Source organism: Monodelphis domestica, chromosome 5 (assembly GCF_027887165.1).
Source record: "Monodelphis domestica isolate mMonDom1 chromosome 5, mMonDom1.pri, whole genome shotgun sequence".
NCBI classification, from domain to species: domain Eukaryota; kingdom Metazoa; phylum Chordata; class Mammalia; order Didelphimorphia; family Didelphidae; genus Monodelphis; species Monodelphis domestica.
The window spans coordinates 136,739,074-136,765,623 of NC_077231.1; the positions used below are offsets into that span (position 1 = coordinate 136,739,074).

Genomic DNA, 26,550 nt, shown 5'->3' on the forward strand with positions numbered 1-26,550 from the left:
CTCTTCTCTATAAAATATCAGAATTAAATTTCCTTCTTTTTGAAAGAAAAAAGATCCAAATCTAAAAAAAAGATCCAAATCTATGGCACATACTTCTACACATGGAACATACAAATACTTCAAATACATGAAGATAGGACCTATCTTTTGTCAGATAGCTTTTTTTACTCTTTTTCTTTTTTCATCAAAATATACATACTAGGATAAGAAAATGGACCCGAGAACCTGTTCATTCTCCTTCCCTCACCTCTTGGTCTCCCCAAACTAACTCATAGTATGTGCCATTGAGAACATAATATAATTGTTTGAGCATGATGGCATTATCTGTCCACTGTCTTTTCTTTTCTCCTTATAAACATGCCATCCTGTTATAAGAGCCTTGTGACTAAATTAGCATTCTTCCTCTTAATAAAAACATTAGGTGCTTGCACTGTAAAATTGTCACTGTTGAATCATTTGCACTGATTTTAGGTAGGTTCTCTTGAACAGTTCCATGCTAGGAATCTTATTTTAATTTACTTTTAAATGTTTCCTTTTACTTTGTAGGTAATAGTAAACAAGTTAACTTATTACCTGGAAACTGTCTCTAAGCTGTAGTTCATACCTGCCTAAAACTTGTAGTCAATTGGCTGGAGGGAGAAATTTAAATTAAGATTTCTTCATAAATCCAACTTCAACTTGGCAGAGGATCTATTCAGCCTGATGATTGATGGGGTTAGAAGCATTATATCTGTCCTAAAAGATCCATAATAAAGACTCGGCTTTTCTCAAATGTCTAAAGAACTAGGATGGGTAAATTCTATATTCTACTTCTATTTTTAGTCATAGGCAAAGGAGAAGTCTTCTGCTTTCTTCCTCATCTCAACATACCCAATACCCATTGAAGTGCTGGTGGAAATGGGAAGATACCCTCCATACTGGAAACCTCAGAACTCATCTATTCTAGAGCAAGTGCTTTGGGGAGTCTTTTAACCTCCCTGCCAATTCCCCTTTTCCCTTTCTAACTGGCTACTTAGCACCTTTCTCCATTGTTACTTCATGCAGGAGCGAAGTTAGTCTTCCCTTAGGAAGTGTTATCTCCTGTACTCTCAGTCTGGTACTAAAACAGACCCAACATTCTGAGGCAATTCCTAAAATTAACCTAGGGTACCCAAGTCAAGAATGATATAACCAGACCTCATGGAATCAATTTAGTTAGGAGTAATTCTTCTCTCGAATGAATGGTCATTATTTGTTCATGGAAACACTGATTTTTAGGCTCTCACCTGAATTAAATTGATCAAACCTGTTATTTCCATTCTTTGGGTGTTTACACTGAGTGGAGTTTAGATAAACATCAGTAGTACTGTCCTAAAGATTCATAAATCTTTGACAGAATAACCTTTAAGTGGATTTAGCCCTTGGTCCTCTGATCTTCCTTCTCTATTCTTTTCTTTAGCAAATTCATTCAAATTCATGGTTCAAACTATTTCTATGCTAATAAATCCCAAAATTTTGTCTTCACTCCTGTTTTCTCATTTGAAATCTTTGACCACAGACCATTTTAAAGTTAAAATATCCTAAAACTGAATTAACCACTGTTCACTCTGAACTCACAATTTCTATCATGCCAACATTCAACCCAGTTACTCAGGCTTATTCCTAAATGCTATCTATTTTCCCTCATCACATTGTTCACATCTCTTCTCATTACTACTTCCCTTCTTGTCCATGTCCTTACCTCCTTGTGATTGGATTTAGAGAACAACCTCCCTGACTCATCTTTCTTCTCTAATCTATTCTGTATAACAGAGACAGAATGAATCATCCCTTAACATCAGTTAATCATTTCATGCTTTAAAACTGTCAGTGGTATACTATTTTTTTACCATATCAAATCTGAATCAATACAAATCTAAATTTAAGGTTCTTCATTATCTGGCCTTATTTGATGTAACCAATGTTCTTTCCCACCATTTCAACCTCTATCCTTTTTTTTGATAGAAATGTTGACCAGAGCTCTAATAATCATCAGACTGTATTGAGAAAAGGCAAATTTTATCTATTTCTGCTTTGGGTCATTTGAAAAGAAACAAGAAATTGGCGAAAGGCCAAAAGAGTAAGGAATTACACAAAATAAGGGAAAAATCATCTTAAATAATTCGTCGACTTGAATAACTGAACTATATTCAGTTCTTTTTTTTTTTTTAAAGCTTTGGTTATCTGGCATATTTTATCTGGAATTAAAATATTCAATTTATCTGCTGTTTACTGCTTTAAAAAAAGGGAGGGTATGGAATATGACTTACTCAGAGCTGTAGAATAAATCAGTGACAATGAAAAATGAGAAGTTCTCATTCAAGTCAATTTCCTGCCAGTCCCTGCCCTCCAAACCCCAATCACATGAACCTCTCCATTAAATAGTAACTGGTTTAAACAAGAACATGTACCTGGATCTAGATGTGTTGTCCTCATCTGGAGGCAAAATTTTATTTCTATCAAGGAATTCAGAATGTGTGACAGACCCAACATTCTGAGGCAATTCCTAAAATTAACCTAGGGTACCCAAGTCAAGAATGATATAACCAGACCTCATGGAATCAATTTAGTTAGGAGTAATTCTTCTCTCGAATGAATGGTCATTATTTGTTCATGGAAACACTGATTTTTAGGCTCTCACCTGAATTAAATTGATCAAACCTGTTATTTCCATTCTTTGGGTGTTTACACTGAGTGGAGTTTAGATAAACATCAGTAGTACTGTCCTAAAGATTCATAAATCTTTGACAGAATAACCTTTAAGTGGATTTAGCCCTTGGTCCTCTGATCTTCCTTCTCTATTCTTTTCTTTAGCAAATTCATTCAAATTCATGGTTCAAACTATTTCTATGCTAATAAATCCCAAAATTTTGTCTTCACTCCTGTTTTCTCATTTGAAATCTTTGACCACAGACCATTTTAAAGTTAAAATATCCTAAAACTGAATTAACCACTGTTCACTCTGAACTCACAATTTCTATCATGCCAACATTCAACCCAGTTACTCAGGCTTATTCCTAAATGCTATCTATTTTCCCTCATCACATTGTTCACATCTCTTCTCATTACTACTTCCCTTCTTGTCCATGTCCTTACCTCCTTGTGATTGGATTTAGAGAACAACCTCCCTGACTCATCTTTCTTCTCTAATCTATTCTGTATAACAGAGACAGAATGAATCATCCCTTAACATCAGTTAATCATTTCATGCTTTAAAACTGTCAGTGGTATACTATTTTTTTACCATATCAAATCTGAATCAATACAAATCTAAATTTAAGGTTCTTCATTATCTGGCCTTATTTGATGTAACCAATGTTCTTTCCCACCATTTCAACCTCTATCCTTTTTTTTGATAGAAATGTTGACCAGAGCTCTAATAATCATCAGACTGTATTGAGAAAAGGCAAATTTTATCTATTTCTGCTTTGGGTCATTTGAAAAGAAACAAGAAATTGGCGAAAGGCCAAAAGAGTAAGGAATTACACAAAATAAGGGAAAAATCATCTTAAATAATTCGTCGACTTGAATAACTGAACTATATTCAGTTCTTTTTTTTTTTTTAAAGCTTTGGTTATCTGGCATATTTTATCTGGAATTAAAATATTCAATTTATCTGCTGTTTACTGCTTTAAAAAAAGGGAGGGTATGGAATATGACTTACTCAGAGCTGTAGAATAAATCAGTGACAATGAAAAATGAGAAGTTCTCATTCAAGTCAATTTCCTGCCAGTCCCTGCCCTCCAAACCCCAATCACATGAACCTCTCCATTAAATAGTAACTGGTTTAAACAAGAACATGTACCTGGATCTAGATGTGTTGTCCTCATCTGGAGGCAAAATTTTATTTCTATCAAGGAATTCAGAATGTGTGAAGCGTCTCTTTGAGTCGAAGAACAAAGAATTAAAGTAATCCTCCCCTTCTCCTAAGACACTGGACTGAGGTGTAAGGACTGCAAAATGTGGTTTCGGGAGCACAGGGACAGAAGTGCTGCTACTACCTTTCCAAAGGAAATAGGGACCAAGAGTCAGATAAATAAAAAGATTAAAAAAAAGAAGCAGTAATTTACTTTGTCTTTTCCCAACCATTGTGAAATATATGATTCACATTATTTTATGATCAATAGAAAACTATCTCCTCAATGAGAATCTTTAAAAACTTAATCCTGAAGCTACAAAATGACACCTACTAAGGGAATATTTTTTGTTTTCTGTCAATTAAATGATATTACTAGAAGAAAAATCAACCTGAGATTTTGGTGCTGCTAGCAAAAACATCATTGGTTAGGAGTAGATAGTATATCTGAGCCTTTCTCTTCCAAATTAAAATCTATCATAATGTCTATAAATATATCTTTGTTTAGGTTGGGAAATAAGAGAAGGCAAATAATCTGCCTCAACTTGCCTTCACAAACCAAAGTTTTGAATCATCTCTGCTCTTTTTCCTTTTATTTTAAATTAAATTAAATTAATTTTTTTACAAGTTGAACTTATGTCTTTTAAAAAATTATTTACATGATTCCTTCCCCCCCCCCCCCCCCTTCCCTCCTCTCTCCTGGATTCAATTAAGCACTTCCACTGGATTATAAAATGTTATCACTTATACCTATTTCTGTATTACTCATTTTTGCAATAGAGCAATCTTTTAAAACCAAAACCCCCAATCATATACCCATATAAACAAATGATAAGTCATTTGTTTTCCTTCTTTGTTTCTACTCCCACAGTTCTTTCTCTTGATGTGGATGGCGTTCTTTCTCATAAGTCCCTTGGGATTGTCTTGTAGTAGCAAAGCTCATTACATTGGATTGTTCCACAGTTTCACTTTCTGTGTATAATGTTCTCTTGGTTCTCCTCATTTCAGTCTGCATCAGTTCCTGGAGGTTCTTCCAGTTCACATGGAATTTCTCCAGTTCATTCCTCATAGCATAGTAGTAGTCCATCACCATCATAACCACAATTTGTTCAGCCATTCCTCAATCAAGGGAAACTCTCTCATTTTCCAATTTTTTGCCACCACAAAGACTTTCTCTTTAGGGTACAAACCTAGTAATGGAATGGCTGGATCAAAGGGCAGATAGTCTTTTAGTGCTCTTTGGGCATAATTCCAAATTGCCTTCCAGAATAGTTGGATCAATTCACAGCTCTACCAGCAGTATATTAGTGCCCCAATATTAGTGCCCCTCCTTTTCCTTTCTTAAAGTTTTCCAGAAATGGGATTAGTGCTTTTTCTAGTTAGATAGAAAGTACAACCCTTCTATAGCCTCGTGTGGGCTGACAGACTTTTAAAAGAATTAAAGTTGAAGGTGGTTTAGGGCAGAATCTGATTCCAAAATCTGCATAGTTCTCTTTTCAAACTCCTGGCAATGGGGTTTTTACTTGTAGACAATCTCAGTAGGTTTTCTATCAACTGGTAAGAAAAAAAATTTATGCCAGAGAAGTTTAATAATAGAGTTGTAAGAGAAGAATTTTCCCACTGAAACCCTACTTTCATGGTTCATTATAGAGTTTAGAGATGAGTACAAGCTCTACAGATCTTGCCTGACCTTGAAAGTTTTAGAGTGTAGTTTTAATAATGAACCCAGGTCTGTCCTTTTAGTACCAGCTTAGCTAAATTTTGAAGGGTGCGTCATCCACAGTAGCTTAGCTCCCAAGTGCTAAGGTAGTTTAACTTAAGAAAACTCATGAAGATAACTGAATGGAATAGGAATGGCAGGCTATGATAATGTGAAAATAATGCCTACTTTCTATCAGGTACACCCAAGAAATGGCCATTTTTGTCTACCACACCTACATAGAATTTCTTTGAAAATGGTTTCATTTTTTTAATGTTATGCTTACTTGTGTTGTCAGCTTTGAAAAAATTCATTGAAGATGATCTAGAAGATTTTGCTATACTAGAAACAGTCAATCCTGTACTTGGAGAGTTGCTTATTGCAGCAGCACATTTGAGGGTTATGTCATGATATGCTGACTCTGACAGAAATCCTGAAGAAAAGGGAACTGAGGATTGTTCACGCAGATTTGTCTTGTGTAAAAGTTTTTCTTCATGTCTGTGTTAAAAAATAGTATAAAACAAATTTAGTCATCAAGGTAAAAATTAATATTATGTAGATGAGGAAGACAAAAAACAGGATATATATCAGTAACATTTAGGTTTCTTTTAATCACATACTTCATAATCTATGACATCTTGGAAATCTAAATGAAACTCTTTCTTATTTAAACGAAATGTACATTCTCTTTTAATTTAATCCTTTTAGTTTAACAAATATTTATATGTTAATAAGGATTATCCATAGTTTATTTCTGTTCTCAGAAATTATTTTGATTTATACATTCTACATGCAAGTAAACATTTTCAAAAAATACCTTTTATGGATAGAACTGGGAGAAGGGTGGGAAGATAATTGTTGTTCTAAATCAGTGATTTAGAATTTCTGTAGCACTTTTAAATTTGCAAAATACTTTATATATATCTCAATTAATATAAATGTAGAAAAGGAGAAATACATTTTAAGTATTTTTGTTATAGTGAATTTTACAATGAACAGGGGTGAAAAGGTCTGTAGTATTTATTTAATTATTTCAATTAATTAATTAATTACTCAAACCCTAATTTTCTACCCTAGAATCAATACTATGTATTGGTTCCAAGGTAGAAGCGCAATAAGGGTTAATGAGGTTAAGTGACTTGCCCAGTGTAACACAGCTAGGAAGTGTCTGAGGCCAGATTTGAACCTAGGACCTGCCATCTCTATGCCTGACTCTATCCACTGAGCAACCGAACTGCCCCACTACTTTGCTAATGCACGATCATCAATAAAATGAAGGAAGCACAACTAGATGACTTTTTTTTTTTTAAACCCTTACCTTCCGTCTTGGAGTCAATACTGTGTATTGGCTCCAAGGCAGAAGAGTGGTAAGGGCTAGGCAATGGGGGTCAAGTGACTTGCCCAAGGTCACACAGCTAGGGAGTGGCTGAGGCCAGATTTGAACTTAGGACCTCCCATCTCTAGGACTGGCTCTTAATCCACTGAGCTACCCAGCTGCCCCCTAGATGACTTTCTAAGGTCTTTTTCAGCTCTAAATCTATGTACCCCTTGTGAAGTTTTGGGAAAGGAGTTTTATCAATGGAAAGCATCAAATTCATTTATATATTTTCTGTTGTAAATTCCATTTTTTGAGGATAGTCATGAAGACACAAAGATTTTTCCTTAGGTCCTCAGAGCAACTGCTCTCTAACAGACTCCCTAAGTATTCCCTTACATTGATCTGGATTATTTTATTGAACTTAAAGCTTCCAAAAAATCCAGAGATGCAAAGTCCTCCGTCCCTCCTCAAAGACATAACCAGATTCTCACCCTATTGCCTTCTGCTCAGATGCTCTTAATAAGCTACAGGTCAAACTATTTTTGCTTCCTGTAATCATGAAATTGATGGAACCCAGGTGTAGAGCACCTTTTTTTTTTAATTTTAAATTAGGTCATTACTAAACTTTACTAGAAGTCCTATGAAGAAGAGTATATGAAATTAATATATTCTTAACCGCACGATCCTATTTTAACATCACAATCATCCTATCAGAGTGCTGGCATGGATGTTATTTTATTTTATTTGATTTTTTTTTCAGTTCTGAATCTAAAGTTTTCTTATTATCTGTTGCTTTAAACATTCCACAAACATCTCTCCATCCTGTTTACAAGGACAGGTTGAAGGACTAATTCAAAGCTCCTAAACACACCCAAACATCAACAGATGTTATTTTAAATACAACAAACCTGACAAGCTTAGAGAAGTCATGGTCACAAAATCTTAAGAAGCAAAGTTCAGACCCAAGTCTCCTTTGAATTCAAGAGTGGTACTTTATTCAATTCAGTTGGGGAAGGCCTAACTCTTGTCCAACTCAAGACACTTCCTATCCAGTCCCTTACTCTATATGAGCCTCAGTTTCTCCATGTGTAAAACAGAGAAAATAATAATAGCATCTGCCTTACAGGGGTATTGGGAGGATCCAATGTCCACAAGCTCCCTTGAAAAACTGAGAGCACTCAGTTAATATTAATACTACTCCAATTATAAGAATACTTAGAACATTAACTGCTCCACAGTACTGCTGTGATCAAAGTATAAAAATGTTTTCTAAACTTTAAGCTCTCCCTCTCTCCTCTCTCCTCCACATACCCTACATAAATTAAAAAAATATATATATATACATGTCTATACCTATAAATGTATATAATACACATCAAGCATAGGGTTATGGATTAAATCATCTGCTTTAGTGAATATACAACTCCCAGGTGAAGAAACTTCCTTTACCAATACTGATTGGAACGTTCTTTGCAACTTAAATGAATTTAATTTAAATGAAATTTTTTTAAATTTAGAAAATTGTCTAGAGCCTTGGGAGGTGCAGTGAGTGGTTCAGAGTTGAATAGCCAATATGTTTTAGAGGTAAGACTTTAACCCATGTGTTACTAGCTTCAAAGCTGGGTCTCTATCTCTTATGACAGCATCATTGTTGACTTTAAACCGGCTTGCCCTCTATACTTACTTAAGTCCTTTTCTAAGGCTTATTTTAACCCCCCCTAACTGAAAGACACACTCTCTCTCACTCTGACATTTAATATCCAGCAACCTAAGCAACCAAATCTAGAAGCAAGACTTGGACTTTCAAAATGTCTTTTCAAATGGCAAAATTTTCTGAAAATTAAGGAGAATTTGGGGAAGGGTATGAGAATATTTCAGCTGCAGCCAAATAGAATGACACAGGACAATGTAAAAGATGTTTTTTGTTTGTTTGTTTGTTTGTTTGTTTTAACTCAGAGAAAGCAGGAAACAACTTTTCCTCCTTCTAAACACCTCATTTCTGGGTCTCATTTCAGGTAAGTTGGTCACGTCTTTTCACAGGCTTCATTTTATAAACCTTACCTTTTCTCCCCCCCTTCCCAGTAAAATAAAACATTTTTGAAGGAAACTGAATTCATGTATTATAAAACAGAAAGTCCTTCTGCAAGTCCATGAATGCTAGGCTTCTGAACTTTTCACTCCTTAAGTAGTTTAAACAATTCTAGTGGACACAAATAGCATTTATGGGGCTTAACTGCTTCAGCAATGGTCCATTATTCAAATCTTATACTGATCTCAGCACTGAATTCCTAGGGCAGAGATGAAAATATTCCTCAGGTTTCAGAAACATTTCCTTTAGGATATAGAAATTTATTGGATCTTATTAGTTTTGACTTTGCCAAAGTGATTACTTAAAAGCTAATACAGAGAAATTTTTTTTCTAATTATTAATCCAGAATGCAGCTGGGGAACACTGTGGATTAAAGCATCAGGCAGGGAGTCAGGAGGACCTGGATTCAAATCTAGCATAAGACAATTCCTAGCTGTCTGACTGTGGGCATGTCATTCATTTAACATGAATTTCCTAGTCCTTGCCACTCTTCTGTCTTAGAATTGATACTAAGGTAGAAGGTAAGGGTTATAAAAAAATTAATATCCCTGCATTTCAATGTTATTATAATCAGAGAAGTATTGAATAAGTAATACTAACAGCTTTGATCTTTTAGGTGACCTCAGAGGTCTTTGAATGCCAGAAGATGGCATGAAATTAAACATTAATTAGAAGTCATCCAGGTCTGAAAATAGTAGTATATAGCAAATCTATATCATGTTGGAAGTTATATTTTTGTTGTAGAAACTTGCAGAAATCAATGTCAATGTTTAAACTCCAGGGAAATTGTGTATTAAAAAGGGAGGTTAATTTGAATTCAAGGGGGGTTAAGTCTTTCAGTATAGAGAGGGGGAAAGAGTGGAGACCCCCCCCCTTCTCAAAGCAAGGTACAGGGGAGACAGCCAATGTTTAGAGTTAGCTCAGAGAGAGGAGGGGGGTTTGAAGACTTTCCCCCTTCTGTCTTCCCTCCTTAGCTAAAGCTGCTCTCCCAGATTTGCTTTTGTCCCTCTTTCTCCCCCTCCACTACTGGAGACCAAAGGGTCTCCCCTTGATCTGTTCACTCACACTCAGCTTGGGGAAAAGTATTTTAATGTCAATTCAACCGGGGTAATACAAAGAATCACTAGCGTGGAAGGAATAGAAAAGGAAAGTGGGAAAAGGGGGTCACTGTCTCTATCTAAAACCCTTTCTCCTCCCTCCTTGAGTTTGGAGGGAACTCAGGCCTTGGCAGCTTGAGCCCCCTGAGAGAAAGTCAGGTTGACTCACCCCTGGGCAATAGGTGCTGAGGTAAAATCTGCTCAGGTTTCTCTTCAGAAAGTCCCTTCAATTGGGAAAAGTTGGGGGGAAAGATTTCCAGGTTCTAGCAGAAGAAGGTCTTTTTTTACCTTCTTCCTTTGGCTTCTCAAGACTGAGAGCCCAACTCCTCTCCCAGCCAGAATCTTCTCCTCAGGATTCCAATCCCTTGAGGCCCCTCCCCTGTCAAGGTGATCAATTTCACACACTCTTCAGCCTGGCACTTTTTCTTTAGTGCCAGCCTCTGTCACAATTGTCAGTGATGCTGACTTAGTAGTTATCATTTAAATATATATAATGATAAAATAGTTTTTAAAAGGCAATGAGATCCTTAGATTGGACTTCAGTTGGATTTGAATAAATTGTTGCAAAGAGATGTACAAATTCTCATCATGTCAGGTTGCATTTGCTCATTATATTAAGGCATCCATTTATTCATTTATTCATTCATTCAACAACCATTCAATTGCAGAGTTCAGGATGACCCTTGAATAACAGATGAGATATGTTTACCTGTGCATAAGCCAGGGGCTCAAACTTTATTAAAATGTCAGTTTGTAATTCTGTTGTTGTTCCAATCTGATTTTTCAGAGTAGTATTTTCCAAACTAACAAAGCAGTGGAACACTTTTAGCCTTTCAGTGTCATGATGGATCCACAAATACCAATCCAAGATATTCCCTAAGATTAAAGGGAGATGGGGGGCTGCTAGGTGGCTCAGTAGATAGAGAGCCTTGTTTGGAGTTGGGAGAATCTCTTTTCAAATCTGGCCTCAGACACTTCCTAGCTGAATGACTTTGGGCAAGTCACTTAACCCCAATTACTTAGTTTTCACTACTCTTTTGCCTTGGAACCAATACTTGGTATTGATTCTAAGAAAGAAAGGGTTAAAAATTAAGAATAAAGGGAGATGATTAATATTTTATTATTATAAGTTAGTTTTTATACTTGAATAATTTTACATTTAATATAATTGAGAGGAAGCTATCACCAGCACTGAAGTTGTCTCACCTACCATATTCACATTTCATGGGATATTAGGATCCTACAAATAAAATTTGCTATTTTAGAGAATTCATGAATTCAAGAGTATTTAAAATTGATTCACTTGGTTCTTAAATACAAACACACCATGGTTCAATTCAAGTTCTTGGTCCTAACTTCTCAAAACTTAGTCAATATTTCTCACATGACTTCTAGTTGTGATGCTCTTACTGATATTCCTTTGGCTGGGCTCCATGATCATGGACTTCACCATGTAGAACTCGAGGATTTTCCTGAGGTGTTTTCTCCTTTTTCATCTTGACTAGAGGAGCTTGTTTCCTGACAAATTAAGTCATAATGTCAGACAATGAATCCACTAGTAGTTCAGGTTTTGTAAGTGGTCTAAATTTAATCAATTGAGCCAATTAACTGAAAGTAAACCAAAGGCACCTGTCAGGTTTAATCACTATCTCTATACAATGCTTACCCATCTCTTTGTCATGCTAATGCTGTGCTGGCAAAATTAAAATCTTAGATATGAAAGCCTTTAGGTAGATCTGTACAATAACAATCTAGAATAGTATTGGTAGATTCTTTTTATTGTGAGATTTATGAATTAGTGCCTACTAAAATGACTCTTGCCAGCATTCAAAGAAATTGCTGAAAAAACAAAAAAACAAGGAACCAAGTTGCATTCTATAGCTGAGGAGCTAAGCTTCAGTAAACTTGTGGACTTTTGTGCATCCAGTGTACTGAGAATGATTTTTTTTACATTTTGTATTTGTAGACACTTTTTGAAAGTGTCTAAAAATACAAAAGTTTCATTTTAAGGCCAGTGTTTGCTTGCAGGCCATATAAAGCTGGATCTGGCCCATGGTTCATAGTTTGCCAACCTCTGAACTAGACATACTTGCCTCTTTGAAAACCATGAGGTCATGTCTCAGTACATACAAGACTCCAATTTTGGGTCAACTTAATATATTAATATTGCACATTATCTAGAGAATTTTGAAGCTAAGTAATGAAGTCTTTGTACGAGAGTGTCATTTCCCTATATGTAGTTTGCTTTCAGCCAAAATGTTCAAAGAAAATCAAAGTGTCTCATTTTGGAAACTTTACTGAGGGCATCAGAACAGTGCCCAAAGAGTGGTGGCACAAATCCCAATTAGGAAATCTTAATAAGAATGGCCTTTCTTGTACAAATGGAAAGATGGATAGTGAAAATAATGAATCCAGGGGACCCAAATAAGGATCCTGGCTCTGCCTCTAATGAACACACTGCTTTTGAACAATTTAGTTTATCTCTTTGTACCTCATTTGTCTTCCTAACTTTTGTGAGAATATAATGGGAGTAACAGATGTGAAAAGTTGGGGCAGATTAGCATAACACTAGTGGTTGTTATTAAAAATATGAGACTTAAATTTAATTAATTTAATTAAAACATGCTGTTTTGCATAGTGAGCACTTAAATGTTTTATTCATTCACTCATTTACAAATTACTCTATTAGAGTAAATAATGCTATTTAAATTCAAAGAATCAATATATAGCAACTGCTTATACTTTAACATTTCAAACTTAAAAGAAAATAAGCATATTATATAACTGGCAACTTAGCTTTATAAGATAAAACACATGACTATCTTTATCCATTGTAGTGGACCAATGACTGAAATTTAGTATCAAAATGTTTGTAGGCCTATACTTAAATTGGAGAAATTAAAATAGATTAATCATTGCGTATCATTCCAGTTTCTGTAATTCTCTATTGGTGAAACTTCCCACTTCAAGAAAATTTTATTCATGAGTTATATAGTGAAAAAAGCTAATTATAGGTGCACATAAAAACAACACTGCATAGCTTATTGTTCATATTTATCAAAGCAGTTTAAATAAACAAAATGTCATTTGAGAAGAGCTTTGGGAGGTATTGGATTTGAGTATGTTTCCTTTTTCCATTTCCCTGATGAGTTTATTTTCCCATGCTTTTCCTTCCTTTCTGGATGATGACATGTCTGCAACTTAAACAAATTTCTATTCTTATGCTACTCCAGCTTGAGGATAGTTTCTCCCCAGAGACAGAAGAAGAATCATTTGAAACAACCTTGGAGTTCAAGGTTTAGCAAAGCTTTCACAATAGGCCAAGTAGCTTATTTATCATATTTTTGTGCTTGAAAAGAATTGTAAGACAACTGTTTACCACACATTTATGGTACTCTGTTCAGAGGAGATATACAGAGCTAAGAAGATGGTCTCAAGAATAGTGAGATTAGGGGTTGGTAAAACACAGGATTTAGCCAAGAAAAGAAGCCAACAAAAGAAAATTGTATCTGTATTCTGAGCTCTAGCATGTAATCTGGCTCTTGTTCAGAATCTCCCAGTAAACATTTTGTTTCATCAAGAGAAGTTCTGCTTTCTTATAACTGCAGTGAGTTGACCTAGCAGCTTCCTATGAGTGACAGTTGTAGTCTTCCTCCCATTATTGGGGTGAGCCAGAGCAATTACCTGGGAAATGAGATGAGCATCACTCATGGGACATGTGTGAAGGTGGCAGGCATTTTAATATCTAAATTGTTTTTTGTTATTTTATTTAAATAAATAACTTGCCTAGAATTCAGGATGAATTATGGCTTGTTTTGGTAAAAGAAATATTAATGAGAGATTTGAGTGGATTATTATTTTAACAGTACCTGGGGGGGGGGACAAACAGAAAAAGGCAATATAGAAGACTCTGGGGAGCTCATGTAAGACCTAAGATTCAGAAATCCACTGAGGAGTTTTCTTTCTGTATTTTCCTTTCTTGGCTATGATTGGATAGCAAAATTTTGGGGTATTTCTCGACTAGAGCAGTTGATTTAAAAATAACTTATACTATTGTTTCAAAATGCTGTTCAAGTTATTATTCACTGGTGTGATAATCAAGCTATTGAATTAAAAATATTGGATGTAATTGTCGCCATGGCTATTCAGTTAGAATATTGTTACATAATAGTTGGAGTGGATATTTATTGAGGACCATTGGTTTGGAAAGAGGTCTGATGGGAAAGATATTTCAAAAACTCACTCAAGGTTAGTAACATTTTGGCATGATATCAGTTACTGTGTCTAAGGTGTTACAGGGATGGAGAAATGGTAGCTGTATTATGTAAGCTGTCTGAAATAATGGTGTATATTCCAGCATTTGCAAATAAACACAGCTTGGCTTGGTTTGGACTAAGTAATTAGACTACTTACTGCTGCCCAGAAGTTATTGGGAAGGTTTAAATAATTAAAAAATATTTATGAGAGAAGGAAGGCAATATGGTGCTGTGGAAAGAACACTAAAGTTATAACTTTCATGTTCAAAGCCTGGTTCTATCATTAACTCTCTGGGTAATCTATGGCAAGTCACTTAAGATATCTACTTCCAGTTTCCTCAGCTGTAAAATGAAGGGATTGGATTAGATGATCTCAAGGTCTCTTCTGGCTCTAGAGAGATAATCCTACGAGTATTCATGTGATAGGCAGTCTGGGGGAAATTCTTCTGCCAGTGGCTCATTCCCCTCCTCACTGATGACTTGGCACTCATCCCTGCCTTAGAAACTGATTTTATACTAACAAATACTCATAAAGGTCAAACCCTCATCCGAATAATACTACTGATTCAACTCAATTCACCATCAAATAATAAGTGCTTTCTCAGTACAGAGAGCTATGCTGTCCTCAAGGAGCTTACATTCTACTAGGGAAATACTTTATGTTCATAGATGAGTAAATATAAAGTAATTTCAAGAGAGAAAGGGCAGTAACAGAAGTTGGGGTGGGGATGAGAAAAAGTCCTCATGTAGGAGGTGATAAATGAACTGTGCTTTGAAGGAAATTAAGGATTCAATGAGTTGGAAATAAAGATGGAATGCACCATAGAAATGGTGGTATTCTGTGTAAAGGTGCAGAGGTAGGAGATGGAATATCTCATATTTGAAACAGTGATTTCCAGATGAATGGAAGAGGCTCTTTATGGGAAGTTATACTCTTTCCAGGAAGGTACTTTTATTTATCAGCTTGATACTGAGACAGAATCATAGCGGAAACTATGGTATCTTTGATGTTCATGGACCATTTCAGACTGAATCAAATGCTCATTAGGCACTAAACATAAGTCAGAGGGAGACAAGGGAAATAGAAAAGATGTGCAATAAAACCCCATTAATTTTATATAATCTTTCTTTTAGGTTGTTTTGCAAACCCAATGACACTTTATTATAGAACAGTAGTAGCTGAGAAAGACAAAATAGGACAAGCACAAGGATAAGGTGGCATTGAAGTCACTCTCAACATTCCAACCCAAAATTGACATAGTGAAATAACCTGCTAAATCATTCTTCAGCACCTGTGGCCACTTCATCCTGGCTTTTGTCTCATTTTACTCCAAACTCTCCATTTACTCCAAATTCTCCCTGCCTTTTATAGAATCACAGAAATTTAGAAATAGAAAGGATATCAGTATCCAATCAGTCGAAGCCATTACCAAAAGGAATCCCTTGCTCTAATATCTTTGATGATTCAACATCTGTTTGAAGAACTCTAGTCAGAGGAGACTTCCAAGAGTTCAAGTTCTAATTATTAAGTTTCCCCCAATGAGTATTTTCTTTTCCAGGCTAAATATTCCTAGTTCCTTAAACCAATATTTAACATGGCATGGATTCAAGGGCCTCTATCATCCAGATTACTCTCTTAACAATCTCCAGATTATCAATATCCTTTTAATTTTTTAATATTTTATTTTCTTCCAATGACATGTAAAACAATTTTTAACATTAAAAATATTTGTCTAAAATTCTCTCTTTTCTGTGTTTCCTTTCCCCATATTAATCCTTTTGTGGAAGAAAACTAAAGAATCAAAAAAAAATGAGGAACGAAAGTAGAATGTAGTATGCTTTGGTCTGGTTTGGATGCAGACTCCATCAGTTATTTCTTGGAAGAAGGCATTTTTCACCATGAGTCCTTTGAAATAATCTTAGATAATTGTATTACTGAGGATAACTAAGTTATTTATAGTTGTTCATCATATAACATTGCTATTATTGTGTACAATGTTCTCCTGCAGGTCTTTCTAGATTTTTTCTGAAACCTTCTGCTCATCATCTCTTATAGCACAGTGGTATTTCATTACAATCACATACCACAACTTACTTAGCTATTCCCCAATTGGTGTATATCCCCTCATTTCCCAGTTCTTTGCCACCACAAAAAAAGAGCCACTATAAACATTTTTGTATAAATAGGTACTTTTTTGTTTTCTTTCATCTTTGGGATATAGTTAGTAATGGTTATCAATATCCTTCTTAAACTTACACCCAGAAAGGGGCACACAATACACTAGTTGTCTGCCCAGGGTAGACTATTACCTTCTTGTTCCTAGAATTGAAGCCTCTCTTAATATAACCCAAAGTTAGATGAACATTTTTGTTTGTCATAGTCACTGCTGACTAATAATGAGCTTAAAGCCTACTTTCTGGCCTTAGATCATAGATTTAGAATTGGAAGGGACACAAAATTTTCCAATAATTTCATTTACATATAAGGAAACTGAGACCCCAGGAGGTTAAGGTTCTTTCTTGACATCAGACAGGTTTAAAAAGCAGCTTAATTTCAACTCAGGTCCTAGGATTCAGGGCCCTTTCTTTTTACTCCAGGCTATCTCTAATTCATCTCTCTCTCTCTCTTTAAAGCCAAGATAGGGGAATAATATGATGTGGTATAGAGAAATAAGTTGCTAAGATAAATTTTAAAATGGTGTTTAGAAAATAGGATTTCACCTTTTAATAGGAAATCTTTAAAAAATAAAAATATACAGCTCATCTGGGACAAAATATTCAGACTTTTTTTGAATAAACAGAATATACAGAATGCAAATAAGCAATGTAGAAATAACTGGCCTTGAACATTATGTGATTCTGGGAACAATGTGGAGATAAGTTGTGGAGTAGAAATCTTATTACTCACCTATACAAAATGTTAACAGTGAATGGATGTTGTCTTGAAGGACATTGTCTTCCTCTCCTTGTTCTGTTGCCAAATTACACCATAAGAGTTTTTGAACAAAGTGAAATAGATTTGGGGATTACAATTTAAAGACACTGGAACTTATTATATGTTCCATTCTCTAAGACTCTCAATGGATCTGCGTAGGAGATGAATTGTAATTTTTACCTATGTACAGTACATGTAATTCTTAGTATCATATTATATCCTTTATATCGATGTTAACCTTGCCCTTCATGACAGTTCATAATGGAATCCTACTCTAATACAACATGATATTTATGTATTCATATCTTTATAGAGATATTGTCAGATTCTGGTTTTTAATGTTCCTATGAATCACAACAATGGTTCAATCCAATTCAGCACACATTTATTACAATATGCAAGGCATGTAACTTTGCAATAATGTCTCTTTTACTGCAAGCAAACCTTGTATGCTAAAAGGCTGTCTTTTCTAGTTTTTAACAATGTGAATGGAGGCAAGGGAAAAAGTAAGTCTTTTTTCAAGGGATGGAGAAAACAATAAAAAAGAACAAAAATCAACCAATTTTCAATAAAAAAGTTATTAGTCTTACAAAAATACAGTGTGGATAAAATGTAGGGAGGAAAGGGTATTCTAATAGTCTTTGCCAATGCAGTTTTCAACCTCATTTCCCTTAGCTTCCTAAGTTGACCTTATCTTTGGAATTATAGGACAGCTGTCACCATTCTGTCTAGCCAGTCTGGCTATTTAAACATCCTTCTTTCCTTTTCTCTCTAACAAAAACATTATTTCCCTAACCCATCCCTTTCAAGTCTAAATTCAGTTTTATCTGGCCCTTCAAGTATGCTCTGTAGAACCCCTATTCTACAGTTATTAAATTTCCCTTTATCTTAGACCACCTTCTCTTGAATCCACCAAAAATCATCTTCCAGAAGATTCTGAATCCCTAGTTGCCCTCTCCAGTGATGCATCTTCTCTCATAGCCCCTGGAACATTGGCCTAGGAGGAGCAGACATATTCCTTTGCTCCCCCATCACTTCTAGAATTCTTCCCTAACTCTAACCCTTTCTCTCAAAACCCCTGATATCATCCTTATTTTCTCTTTATTTAGGCCAAACTCTCTCCTTTACCATGAATCTTATTCCCTCTAGGACCTTGATCCCATCCTTCCTCCCACTTTTTTCCCCAATCTCATCTCTTTTCTTGCTATCTATAAGCATATCTAGGTCTCCACTATCTTTAAAAACCCTTTTCCTGGGCATGACATTCCTTAAGATGTGGTCCTATATTTTCCTTTTGTTTTATAGTCAAACTATTAGAAAAAGGTGTCTACACTTGTTGCTTCTACTTCCTTCCTCTTGCTTGCCTTTCCCAACCTTCCCCCCAACTCATCCTCCTTCCCCCATACTACTAGTGCCTTCTCTTGGAAATTATCCCCCTTCTACTCTGCATATATTGTGTTATCTATACAATTATTTACATTAAACTGTAAGATTCTTGAGAGCATGGATAGTGTTTTTGCCTTTTTTTTTGGCATCCCAACATTTGATAACTGGTCCTGGCATGGTCCTTGACATTAGAAAACTCTTCGTAAATTCTAGCAGACTGACTTCTGACCTTAACTAAGCAACTTTATCCAAAGGTACCAATGACACATCAACCATCAAATAAGATGACATTTTCTGAGTTTGGAAGCATTTGACATTGTTGACCACTCTTCCTTTCTAGATGTTCCCTCATCTCTGAATATTCATGACTCTACTGATTCTCTAGTATGTATCCGACTATTCTTTTTCAGTCTCCCTTGATGGCTAATCACATATCTTCCCCCCCCCCCCCATAAATAAGAGTATCAAAAGCTCTATTCTTGACCCTCTTCCTTTCTCTTTCTGTATCCCAGCTTTCAGAGACCACATCAGTTCCCTGGATTTTAATGATCATTTCTATGAAAATGACTTTCAGTTCCATATACTGTGGTCCAGGCTCTCTCCTAAACTCCAGTTCACATCATCAACTAGATGTTGTACATTTCCTAATGGATTTCTAATAAACATCTCCAATTCAACATGTTCCAAAGAGAACTAATCTTTTCCTCCCCCATCATCTTACTTCTTAACTTCTCTATTTTTTTCGTGGGGTTACCAGTATCCTTCCAGTTACCCATATTCACTACTTTAGAATCATTCTCAATTTTACTTACCTTCATGAACCTTTATATACTTCCATAATGTCTTTTAAAATCCATCCCCTTCTCTCCATCCACAAAGTCATGCCGCTAGTTCATAGCCTCATAACCTTTTGCCTGGATTATTAGACTTTCCATTTCAAATCTCTCCCTTCAGATTTGTCCTACAGTGGCTAACATGATTCTTCCAAAAGCTCAGGTCTGACTGTGCCACTCAAAAGGCTCTAATGCTTCCCAATTGTCTTTAAGATAAAATAGAAACACCTCTGTTTGACTTTTAAGGCTTTTCACAGGCTGGGTCCAGTCTTACCTTTTCAGGCTTATTATACGTTATTCTTCTTCATGAATTACATGTCCTATGGTTCTGTTTTCCATGCCTAATGCACACCATTTTAGCTTTCATTTCTATGCTTTTTAGTAGCTTACCTTAGTTTACCTCAATGCCAAGAATGCCTTCTTCTCCTCACCTCTACCTCTTGGAATCTCTGGCTTCCTTCAAAGTTCAGCTTAGATACCAGCTCCTGGGAGAGGTCTTTTCTGATTTTCCTACTTGTTACTAAGTTCCTTCCCCCAAATTATAATATATGCTTTCCCTAATAGAATATTATCTCCTGGAGGGCAAGGGATATTTTGTTTTTGTATCCCCAGTCATAATAAATAATTAATGCTTGATGATTAATTGAATGAGTGTATTAGGAGAGATAAGTAGAAACAAAAGGTTACAAAAGGAAAATTTTACATCTGAGTTCTTAGCTTGCTTTGCTTCCTGATTATTCCTTAATCTAATTTTTAAAAAAAGCAAAACAAAACCCTTACCTTTCATCTTATTGGTTCCAACACAGAAAAGTGGTAAGAGCTGGCAATGGGGGTTAAGTGACTTGCCCAGTGTCATACAGCTAGGAAGTGTCTGAGGCCAGTTTTGAACCTAGGACCTCCCATCTGTGGGCTTAATTCTCAATACACTGAGATACTTAAATCGCCCCCACCTGTTTGTTTTTTAATAAGGGTCTGTCTATTCCTTCCAGTTTGAGATCTATGAACCTATGAAAATAAAACATAGATACTGGCCATAGATTATACTGATACTTAATGAAGACAATAATATCTCATCAATAATGAATTTGTTTTGATTGTCTAAGTGGAATTTCTAATGATGACTATTTCAATATTTATGCATGAAAATCACTGTGAAGAATATGAAAAAGTGCAAATTCCAAACTAAATAAAACCTAAATGTTAGGTATTGCCCTAATATCTATGGCCCAATACAATTTGTCTTCAACCTTGACAACCCTATCTCAATTAACTCATATTTTGGCATGTATTTTAACTTGGCCAAACCAGATTATGTACCATCTTCTGAATGTGGTCTGTCCTTTCCTGTTTCCATCTAGTGTATCTTTGTTTACCCTATCCAATCTCTCTCTCTTGAAATTTTTTAAGGTTTAGTCCATAGTTCACTTTCTCCAGGAAATTTTCTCTGTCTCTCCTAGTCAAGTGATATATCATCTTTCTAAGAATCATCACAGCATTTTGTTTGTGCTTATTTTTATTTTATTTTAAATCAATTGATTATATATTATATATCTTATATTTATATATTTGTAATACATAAATAAACTTATTCATTTATTTTTGAGGATAGAGACTATGTCTTATGGATTTTTATACTTACCTTAAGGGAGCTAACATGTATATACACAAAAAAGTATAGTAGTCATATTCAGATGATGAGGAGACAAAGTTACCTGGAATAGAATCTGATTAGGGTAGTAGTGAGACAGAAACCTGGACCAACTTGGGGACCAGATTGTGAAGGACTTAGCCCATATGTGTCAAATACATGGCTACAATGTGGTCCATAACACTCCAGAGTGCAGATAGAACCAGATTAAAGTATAATTGTGAAATATTTAACAAAATAAAAATACACATAAGATAGTGTGGGAAGGGAATTCCCCTCCCCATTATGTCACTTTGTTTGATGTCATCAACCAGAGACCTGATGATCCTTTACTGTTGAGATGTGCAAGTATATAGAATCCTGCAGAGAAAGGAAGTTGAAACCAACAAGATGGAAAACTAATCCTACAGGCACTGCCCACCCTGGGTGGTACCAGGCAAATTAAGGAACTATAATTGGTTCCTGAGATGTGACATGGGAGAGCTAGTAGGTGGTGAAAATTGCTTATAAGGCAAGACCAAGGCTCTGCTCTCTCTCTCTCTCTTCTGTCTGGAGCTTGGAACCTGAAGGAACCCCTATTGGTGGTGAGCTTCAGTCCATCAAATGGCAAAGAGGGTATTAAGCTAAGTAACTCTTTACCTCTTTCCTACATTTCCCTCTCTTTACTATCACTACTTTAATGTAATAAAGCTACTAAAACTACTAGAAGCCTAATGATTTAATTTTAACTATTATAGTTAATATGTGTTTTTCTAAGTCATTAAGGAACCCACAGAAATCCTTATGTATGACTTAGTGGCCCATTTTTATTTGATTTATTGGCTTAGACCAGTGATGGTGAACCTTTTAGAGGCTGAGTGCCCAAACTGCCCAAACCTTCATGTTGCATGTGAGCCCATGGTGAGGAAGGAAGCACTCCAAATGGGCTGCTGGGCAGAGGGGTGGGACATGTGAGAAAAGTCCTTAGGCATGTGCAGGGAGGGGGAGGGCAGCAGCCTCCTCTAGTATGTGTGCCATAGGTTCGCCAACATGGGCCTAGACTGACAAACTATATACATAAAGATAATATCTCTGTGTATTATATACCATTGGGTCCATGAACATCAATAGATTATTTACTCAGGAAGCATCTTCTTCATCTTGTTAAGTAACTAAAGTGATACAAAACTATATTTTTAAAATTGCTTATTCTGTGTTTATTCCATTATGTTATCAGTCAGTGAAAGAAAAATATCCTTTGTTGTTCCAGTCAGACAGAAGGAGGTATTGAATCATTTCGTATAGATTACAGTATAAATTAAATGTATTGATCTAAATTGGTTTTCGTAGAGTAACATTTTTTCACTACTTTTTATAATTTAATCTCCTCAGAGATTCACAGTCATTAATCTTATAAACCATTGTGAATTGCCTTCTAGAACTTTAATATAAGGTAATTCATTTATTAATAATTAATTAATTAATAAAATAGGTTAATTAAATATATTAATGTTGTTAAATTAGTACAATTTATTTATACTTTTGAGTATGCTTTTCAACTCGTTTTGACTTGTTAGCAAGTCTACTGATTGCTCTATTTTTCTATGTGTTTTTCTCTGTATTGTGGTTCCTTCATATATGCACCAAGCAGGATATAATAGAATTTCAACCGAGAAGGGGAAAAAATCAATAAGATAGCTAAGAAAGGATTTAGTAATAAAACCAATTGTATCAGATGCCTACATACAAATAAATGAAGTATAGGGAATAAAAAATGTGAACCAGAAATCCTAAACTTTGAAGAAAAATTTGGTGTTATTGGTATTATTGAGATATGGAAGAATGAGACTAGAATTTGGCTCTGGAAAAATATACCTTATTAAAAAAACAGTATAGATAAAAAGGATCAAAAAGGATTGCATTTTAAGAGGATATATGTGACAAAAGTCAGGAATCAATGTGGCAATGCATAGGAAAATATTTAGATAACAATTGAGGGAGGGATAAATTGAAGCAAATGTTGTCCCTGGAATATGTCACAGATGAAAAAGAGAAGAAACAAAAAAATAGAATGCAAGAAACAGAAAATGAGCCTATTACAGGGATGTAAAATAGAATGGAGAACTTTAATTATCCAAACAACTATTAGAGGTCTCACTCTAACAAAAGAACAACAACCAATAGCTGATTTGCCTTGATGATAATCTCATCCTTTAAATAGTGGATAAAGCAATAAAAGGGAATTTTGTACTAGATTTGATTCTTACCAACAAGGGAATTGGTTGCTGGGGTGGAAATGAAAGAAATCTTGGAGGGAAATGATTGTGCCATCTTAGACTTTGTAATGAAGAAAGCAGAACATATTCTTACATATACCCTTGATTTTGGAAAGGCATATTTCAAAGTCTTCAGATAAAGATAGATATGATCCTGTGATCTAGTATTCTATAGGAGAAGTCAATCTTGAAGGTATGAGAAGCACTCAAGAGTGAAATTATTTTTTTGAAATTTTTATTTAATTAATTTAGAATATTTTTCTATGGTTACAAGAGTCATGTTTTTTCCCTGCCCTCTCCCAATCCCCTCCCATAGCTGATGTGCAATTCCTCTGGATTTTACATGTGTCATTGAACAACACCCATTTCTATACCATTAATATTTGCACTAGGGTGATCATTTGGATTCTATATCCCCAATCATATTCTCATTGGCCCTTGTGATCAAGCAGTTGTTTTTACAAGAATGAAATTTTTTTTTTAAACCCTTACCTTCCGTCTTGGAGTCAATACTGTGTATTGGCTCCAAGGCAGAAGAGTGGTAAGGGCTAGGCAATGGGGGTCAAGTGACTTGCCCAGGGTCACACAGCTAGGAAGTGGCTGAGGCCAGATTTGAACCTAGGACCTCCCGTCTCTAGGACTGGCTCTTAATCCACTGAGCTACCCAGCTGCCCCCAAGAATGAAATTTTTAAGGCATAAAGAGTGTTAAGTGTGATGGAGAAAGAAAAGGGGGAGCTGTTGGAAGAGTGTGATATGAACATACAGGGAATTAATCAATCAGCACGTGTATTTAAAAAGACATGTAGAAACTGTAAGAGGGGACAGCTAGTGAAGGATGGATACAAAAGCATTGCATGGATATTATAAGAACTGTATCAGTAGTGCCAAAGCTTAGAATAATCTGAGGTTGGCAAAGACAAGCAAAAGAGTTGTACATGTATTTTGTCTTGTTTTGTTTTAAGCTCTATTTGGGGGAAAAAAGGAGGACCTGTGAAGTATAGGACCACAGCTTAGGGTGAATGAGACAACAAGAGTAGTTTGTGAAGAGAAAGGATATCTACTCAGTTCTAATTCTTGGTAAGTTCAAATCAACTGAACAGGGTGAGCTATATTCTAAGGTACTGACAGAACTGGTAAATTTGATGGCTGAACTAATCACTGTCAGTCAGTGATCTTTGAAAGCCTGAAGAACTGCAGGGATACCTCAGGATTAGAGAAAGGGACATAGAGTACTTATTTTCACAAAAGGGAAGAGAATGAAAGACCAATAAGTTTGACTTTAATTATGAGCAAAATTCTAGATTAGTAAGAAAAAATGAAAATCTAGAAAAGGAAGTAGTCAAAAGAAAGAATCATAATGGTTTCATCAAGAACAGATCATTCCAGACAATCCTTTTTATATTTATAGGGTTACTAGAATTGGTTTTTCAGGGGAATTCAGCAAATACAGTTTGCCAAGATTTTAGCGAAGAATTTACAAAATTTCTCAAGCTAATCTTGTAGAAAAGATGGAGAGATATAGGGGTGGCAATGGTTTAATGGTCTGATGTCAACTTGAAGTATATCTCCAGATTGGGGTATCTTGTGGCACATTTTGCATAGCTCCAATTATTACAATATTTTCCCATACAATTTAATTCAAATCTGTGTTTCTGTAATTTCCACATTGGCCTGCTTCCTGGAGCTACAGAGAATAAGTCTAATCTTTCCATATGACAGCACTCCAAATGCCTGAAGATACTTTCTCTTAATCTTCTCTAATTTAGGGTAAATAAACATCTGCAGTTTTTTAATAAATCCAGGAATGGCATGACTCCAAAAATATTCTCTTGAACTTGTTCCAGTTTGTTATTTGCCCTATTTAAAAATATGGTCCCCAGAACCAAAGAGGAAATTTTATAGAATCATAGATTATTTAAGCATGAAAGGACCTTAGAGATCATTTAGTCCAATCATATCCTTATTTTATATTGTAAAAAAATAGGTTCAGAGAAATAAAATGTCTTGGACAATAAAGCATAAATAAAGAACCCTAATAATAATGCAAATGGAAATACTAGAAGCAGAATCCAAGTCTCTTACCATACATTTCAGATATCTTTCCACCATGGTACACCACTGAAGATCATCTGAGTAGTGAGAACTCTCTACTTGGTTGTATTAACTCTGTGGGCAATTAGCTCACATTGTTGATTTGTTTTAATTTTTCAGGCAGCTACAAGTCAAAAAGTCATGTGAACTTTTATGCTAGGTCCCCACCATTCTGTACTTGAATAGTTAACTATTTTAAGTGCAGGAATTTACATTTATACTTAATTTAATCTTGTACTAATGAGTCTAGGCTACATTAACTTTATATTATTTATAAATCTGATAAACATCTTTACATATCTTTAATGCAAGTCACTAAAATATGCTTAAGAATAAAAATACTTCATATTTCTATTTTCACTCTGAATTACATGGATGCAATCATGTAACTAAAGACAATAACTATGGGAAATTGAGGATTAGGGACCATAAAAAATTAATAAACTTATTTCACACAAAATGATACTTAAACATAAAATATAATAATAGTACTATCATTTAATGTAATGAAAATCATTAGCCCTAAATCATACTTGATGAAATGGCAAATAAATCATTTTATGCCTAACAAATGGCATAGCAAAGCATTCATTTGATGAGGATCTGCCTCCACTAAGTTCTCTGGCCCTTCCCAAGCAGGGGTAAAAGTCTTTGAAAAGGGAGCAAAGTTTTGAATGAGATGGTCTGCAGAAGACCCCTGGATCTCCAAAATTCTGTCAGCTGGAGCAGCAGGGTCTTCCTAGTTCTTTGGCAGGGAGACAGAAATAGTGCCCAAGTACTAAATTTGTAGATTTTTATGACCTACAAGTTCTGTGATCTATCATTTCATTTCTCTTGGTCTGAGTCGCTGCATCTATAAAATGAGGAGGTTCCTCCCCCTAAGGTCTCTTTCAGCTCCAATAGTCTGTGATTCTAAGCTGCCCATGCTCCAGAATAACTTCTTCTTTTCTTCAGGGGAGTTGGGGAATAGTGAATAAAAGGAAATAAAGGAAATAAACAACATGCCTGCCTACCTAATTTTGCCCTGGTCCAACTTCATACACAATAAATGACAGAGGAAGGATTTGA

The 26,550-nt window shown here is 35.3% G+C and overlaps 1 protein-coding gene and 1 long non-coding RNA gene across 19 annotated transcripts in view; one reads left to right on the forward strand and one right to left on the reverse strand.

Moving 5' to 3' along the window:
- The window catches only part of LMNTD1 (lamin tail domain containing 1), a 147,947-nt gene that overhangs the window by 51,031 nt on the left and 70,366 nt on the right, over window positions 1–26,550 (reverse strand). For 13 of the 17 annotated variants that reach the window (XR_008912214.1, XR_008912212.1, XR_008912213.1 and 10 more), the window contains 3 exons: window positions 11,488–11,595; window positions 5,860–6,071; window positions 3,824–4,019 (listed from right to left, as the gene is read on the reverse strand). Coding sequence is in view for 14 of the 17 variants with exons in the window: in XM_056799418.1 (XP_056655396.1) it covers window positions 3,824–4,019; window positions 5,860–6,071; window positions 11,488–11,573 (494 nt within the window). In the remaining 3 variants the exon portion in view is untranslated. Of the gene's footprint in view, window positions 1–3,823; window positions 4,020–5,859; window positions 6,072–11,403; window positions 11,596–25,473; window positions 25,607–26,550 lie in introns of those variants that run through there. The other 4 variants (XM_056799415.1, XM_056799414.1, XM_056799419.1 and 1 more) reach the window with 4 other exon arrangements.
- The window catches only part of LOC103093965 (uncharacterized), an 81,343-nt gene that overhangs the window by 40,932 nt on the left and 13,861 nt on the right, over window positions 1–26,550 (forward strand). The gene's annotated exons all lie outside the window — the stretch shown is intronic.